Raw genomic sequence first — 4871 nt, 5'->3', positions numbered from 1 at the left:
AAAGAGATTCTACTCTGACTTGCAGAGCATATTGGGGGGGATCTCTGAAGTATTTCTGTTGGTTAAAATTAAAGTGCTTAGATGAAATAGCTCAGAAAACTTGTAAAAATCTTAGCTCTAAGAAGAATGGGAAAACATGTACTTAGAAACAGTGTTTAGTGTTCTCTGGCACATCTACTGTCCATTCTTTTCCCAAGCCTGTTGCCTCTTTCAGACTTAACTGAAAGGGGACAGCCTCTTTGCCAAAATACTCCCCTTAAACAAAGATAGGCATATCTAAGTGGAGTTGTGCTAGCTTAATCAAAGGGGTAAATTATTTTAACTTCAGTTTAAACAAGCAGCAGTACTGCATGTAAGTCTAATCAATTTAGTTTTGAGATCTGAGAGACATGTACAGTGAGAGCCTCTTTCGTTTAAAAATCTGTCTGTGCTTACAATTTAAAGTTATACAACAGGCTCTGGATTTGTGTGGCAGGGTAAGATGAACTAAAACTGAAGCTTTTAATTAAGTTCAAAAATGAATATTCATGCTGTAACCATGGTTACTGGGTTTTACTCTTCATTGTAATTCAGAATTTTGTATTCAGTCAGCGTAACTTGGTCCTGAGGCTGCCAAGGATGAAATTGGCAGCCTGCTAGAGGAACTTCCCTAGTGTTCAGTACCTTGGGAATGTACAGTCTTGGTTCAAAGCTGTTCTGAGGCATTTCATTTGCTGATACACTCTGTACTGAGCAATCCTAGAAGCAGGGACCAAACTCCAGGATTGTACATTTCCATTGCTCTAATAAGTGTGTACTGGTGGACTTCTCTAAGTGGAGTGATCTTCCACAGCCTGTGGTTTAGGGGCTTTCCTGGGATTTCAGACTTCAAACTGAGAGTCATATGAATGTCCAGGTGGTTCCTTCAGCTTCCAAAGCTTGCATAAAAACGTATCTAGTTGAGAGAGAGAATTATTTCAGACTGCATCTCAGTTTCTTGCTAGCATCATTTCAGACTTGCAGGTAGGTAGGAAGTGTAGGAGAAGGAGCTTTGGACAACCACCCTTGGCAGCTCTGTAGTCTGTGGTATGTATAGCAGGTGTCTTTTGCAGCCTGAGGTGCTTTACTGCCACAACAGTAGTGCTGGACTGAGCACTTTAAGCGGTACTTAGACCTGGGCAACTGAGGTGTTCACAGTAGTGCTGCATGGAGGCTGATTTGTACCTAATCCCACTTGAGCCTGGCACAGAGGGGAGATGTCTGTTGAAGTTCAGTCTTGATTCAGACTGAGGCTGACTTCTTGTGTGTCCAAATGTGGCAAATGCAAAAGTGCCTGATCTGATCGTTCCTTTTCTGCATACACTGATTCTTGTGTGATTCAAGTCTAAACCTTAAGGTATGGACAAAAAGGCATAATATTTCTAAGGAAGTGTTACAACCCATAAATGATAACTAACAGGAGTTAATTAGCAAGAGGTGGATAGAAGGGTTAAGAACACACACCATCTGTAGAACTGTCATGCGTCAGTAGTTTTTAATACAGACTTAAATCAGCAATTATTGGTGGTTTAAGGCAGGAGGATTAATAATAAGGAGATTACATCCTGCGTATCATGCTCTTCTTTCCTGAAGACTTCTTTTAATGGCTTATTACAGTTTACAAAGCCACAGGCAGATGTCAAACTAGGAGATAACTGAAGGTATTTTTTTTGAGGAAACTGATGTCAGCTCAGTTAGCATAGCATTCTTTATTTAGTTAGAATAGCTTTTTTTTTTTTTCCTCACGTTGAACATAGTTCTTCAGCTGTATGCAAGGCTTTTTTGTTTTGTTATTTGTTTTTTTTTTCTACCAAGCTGTATCACTTAGCAAACAAGAATTCTGCTTCTCTGTCTAGGTCCTATAATATTAACAAGGTAGCACATCAAGCTGTTGAAGAGATCCTTAAGATTGGTGAGTGAACAGTATGGCATCAGTAGAAGAGTTTATATAAAGATACACATATCTAACTGGAGCTTTTTCTCTTGGCTTAACAGCTAAAAAGCATGGAAATCTGAATATGCCATTGAACATGGAACTAGTACAAAAAGGTTAGTGAAAACGGCAAGGTTTTTATAAGGTATCTTAACCTTGACCAGTTCATTTTGTTTGTTCTAATACTCAGCACTGCTTTCAGTATTTTAGAAAAAATTTTAAAATATTTTCAATATTTTATTACTCTTCCAATATTAATCTTTCTTTCAGACATTACTTAGGCCCATTTGGTGAAAAATGAAACTCTTTTTTAGACTTTCTGTATCGGGTCTGACTGAGCTTCTTTTCCCACTGCAGCCTCCTGGCGCAGTGCCTGTCTGTTGGGAGTCAGAAGGGTGTTGGTAACACCCATGTTGTGAGCACCACTGGGCAGTGCTCCCACAGCACCAAGGCTCTTTCTGACAGTCCCCTCGCAGTGGGATGGGGGGCAGGAGCTTGGGGGGAACATAGCCAGGACAGCTGACCTGAACTGACCAAAGGGATATTCCATACCAAATGACATCAACACAGCTATAAAGCTGGTACAAAGGATGAAGAGAGGGGGCTACTCCTTGGTCCTCCAGAGCAACTGCTACATGTTTTGGAGCCCTGCTTCCCAGGAAGGGACCAGACATTGCCTGGGGATGGGAAGGAGAGAAACAATCTTTGGGTTTTTCTCTTCGCTTCTGCATGTGGCGCTGCTTGGCTTTGCTTTCTAGTTAAACTGCCCTTGTTTTTACCCACAAGGGGGTTTGTCTCCATCTTATTTTCCTTTCTCCTTTTGCTCTGTGGAGGAGGGAGAGGAAATGGGGAGGGTGATAGAGTGGCTTGGTGGGCATCTCTTGCTCAGCCAGGGCTAACCCACCACACTTCTGTATGTATAGAAATTCAGGAGAATTTCAATTCTCCTAAGATTTGAGACACTTAAAGTTTAATCACCTGAAGAGAGCTGAGTGTCACGCAAAAGAACTGAAAGGAATCTTCTGTAAAATTAAATTTTTTTTTTGCAGGTGAAGGCTACTGAACTAGCAGGACTCAATATTATCTCTTAGTAGGGAATCTGCTTCCTGGAGGAATGTGTGTTCTGAGAGTAATGAATTTTCTCTGGAAAAACTAATGCCTGATTTCTTTGTTTACAGTAACAAATGATTACAATGAGTCCCTACTTTACAGTCCAGAAGAACCAAAGATGTTTTTCAGTATTCGAGAACCTATTGTCAACAGAGTTTTCTCAAGTAGCCGTCAGCGTGGCTTCTCTTCAAAGTAAGTCTTGGCTGTAGCAGTCACTGCAGAGTTACTATATTCTGTGTAGTTGTCAAACTGAGTAATCCAGGAGTTTCCCTTGAAGTGTTTCAACTTCCAGTTTGTGTTTTGCAGGGCTTGAGTATTGTTCTCATAACAACAGGAAGAAAATGTTTCCAAGTTATGTTATGCCTTTCTAGTGTGTGATCTATGCACAATCTCACAGAATAAAATGTGTGAATAAAATGTGTGCCATTTCCCTCAGTGTGACACACAAGCATTGACAAACTGGAGTGAATTCAGGAAAGGACCACTGAGATTATTAAGGGGTCAAAATGCATGGTGTATAAAGGAGACACTCAAACAGCACTTCTGTTTAGCCTGAAGGAGACAAGACCAAGCAGGGTGGGTCCAGTTGCTGTCTTCAGCTGCCACTGGATGATTAGAAGGGAAAATGAGTTAACTCTTTTTAGAGCAGAGACTGAGGCAACAGCTGTGATTTTACAGGATGTAAGATTCTGATAAAGGAAAAATTTTTCACAGCAAGAATGATCAGGCAATAGCACAGGTTGTCTAGAGCTTGTGCTATCACTGTCCTTGGATATAGTCAAAACTTGAGTGGGCAAGGCCCTAAGCAACCTCATCTGTCATTGAAGTAAGGCCTGCTTTGAGTGGAATGTTGCACTAGGTGCCCTTCCAAACAAAACTGTTTGGTAATTCCATCATTTCCACTTAGAGCACTAGCAGCAGGGAAGTTTTCTAACTGATATTTGGAAAAATTTCTTCACCAAAGGGGTCAATAGTTTCCATTTGAACAAGTCATTCAGTCCTCTCTGGACCCTGTTAAGTATACAAAGTACCGAAGGCTTGGGAGATTCTAGAGTTTGGTACCATGCTAAATTCTTTTCTGAGTATGCTCCTATGTGATTAAGCCACTTACTGACCCACATAATGACTGTTCAAAGAACCAGTCTTACTGTTCAGAGAAGTGCTTGTGTGAAATACTTCATTTTTTTAAGCTGTTTTGTGAAAACTTATTTTTGGGGTTTTTGCAGAGTCTGTGTCCGTTCCCGGTGTTGGGATGCGTGCATGGTTGTAGATGGAGGAACATCTTTTGAGTTCAATGATGGAGCAATAGCTTCAATAATGATCAACACGGAGGATGCACTGTGCACTGTTCTGCTGGAAGAATGAAGGACTCTAGTGTCTTCTGCTGAAACAATTCTGGATCCAGAGAGAAAACCCCTGGAAACAGACAGCACATCACAGTGGTGCATTATGTCAGAAGTTGGCCTTTTTGGATGCAAGAGCATTTGGAGGAAGCTTGAGGTGCTCTTCAGTTCTTTGGGTAGGGGAAACAGTAGCCTAATATTTAAGGTCTTTTTGCATCTGGTGTAAAACAAATATCTGCAGACTTACCTCTCACTTCTGTGAAAATTGACATTTTAACCTGTAAGGCAAACACGAAAGAACATCTTTTTAAACACAGGTAGATGGGTTCAAGTACTAATTCAGTAGCATTAAATACTCAGATGTACTTTTTTTTTGTAGTAACAGTCTGGGACTGATGAAACTAAACACCATCATACGTATACTTTTGTAGGAAAGTTGGCAGTCAATCTAGCAATTAGATGCAAGG

General features: G+C 40.7%; 1 protein-coding gene across 3 annotated transcripts in view; it reads left to right on the top strand.

Moving 5' to 3' along the window:
* Positions 1–4548, top strand: part of NADK2 (NAD kinase 2, mitochondrial) — a 15865-nt gene extending 11317 nt beyond the window's left edge. For all 3 annotated transcript variants that reach the window (XM_008944478.1, XM_008944477.1, XM_008944476.1), the window contains exons 8-11: positions 1875–1930; positions 2014–2067; positions 3130–3253; positions 4288–4548. In XM_008944478.1, coding sequence (XP_008942726.1) covers positions 1875–1930; positions 2014–2067; positions 3130–3253; positions 4288–4426 — 373 coding nt within the window. In that variant the 3' untranslated portion in view covers positions 4427–4548. The remainder of the gene's footprint in view (positions 1–1874; positions 1931–2013; positions 2068–3129; positions 3254–4287) is intronic.
* Positions 4549–4871: the final 323 nt, after the last annotated feature.

The sequence above is a fragment of the Merops nubicus genome, unplaced genomic scaffold (genome assembly GCF_000691845.1).
Source record: "Merops nubicus isolate BGI_N331 unplaced genomic scaffold, ASM69184v1 scaffold27157, whole genome shotgun sequence".
Classification (NCBI taxonomy): domain Eukaryota; kingdom Metazoa; phylum Chordata; class Aves; order Coraciiformes; family Meropidae; genus Merops; species Merops nubicus.
This window is presented reverse-complemented; position numbering and strand designations above follow the sequence as displayed.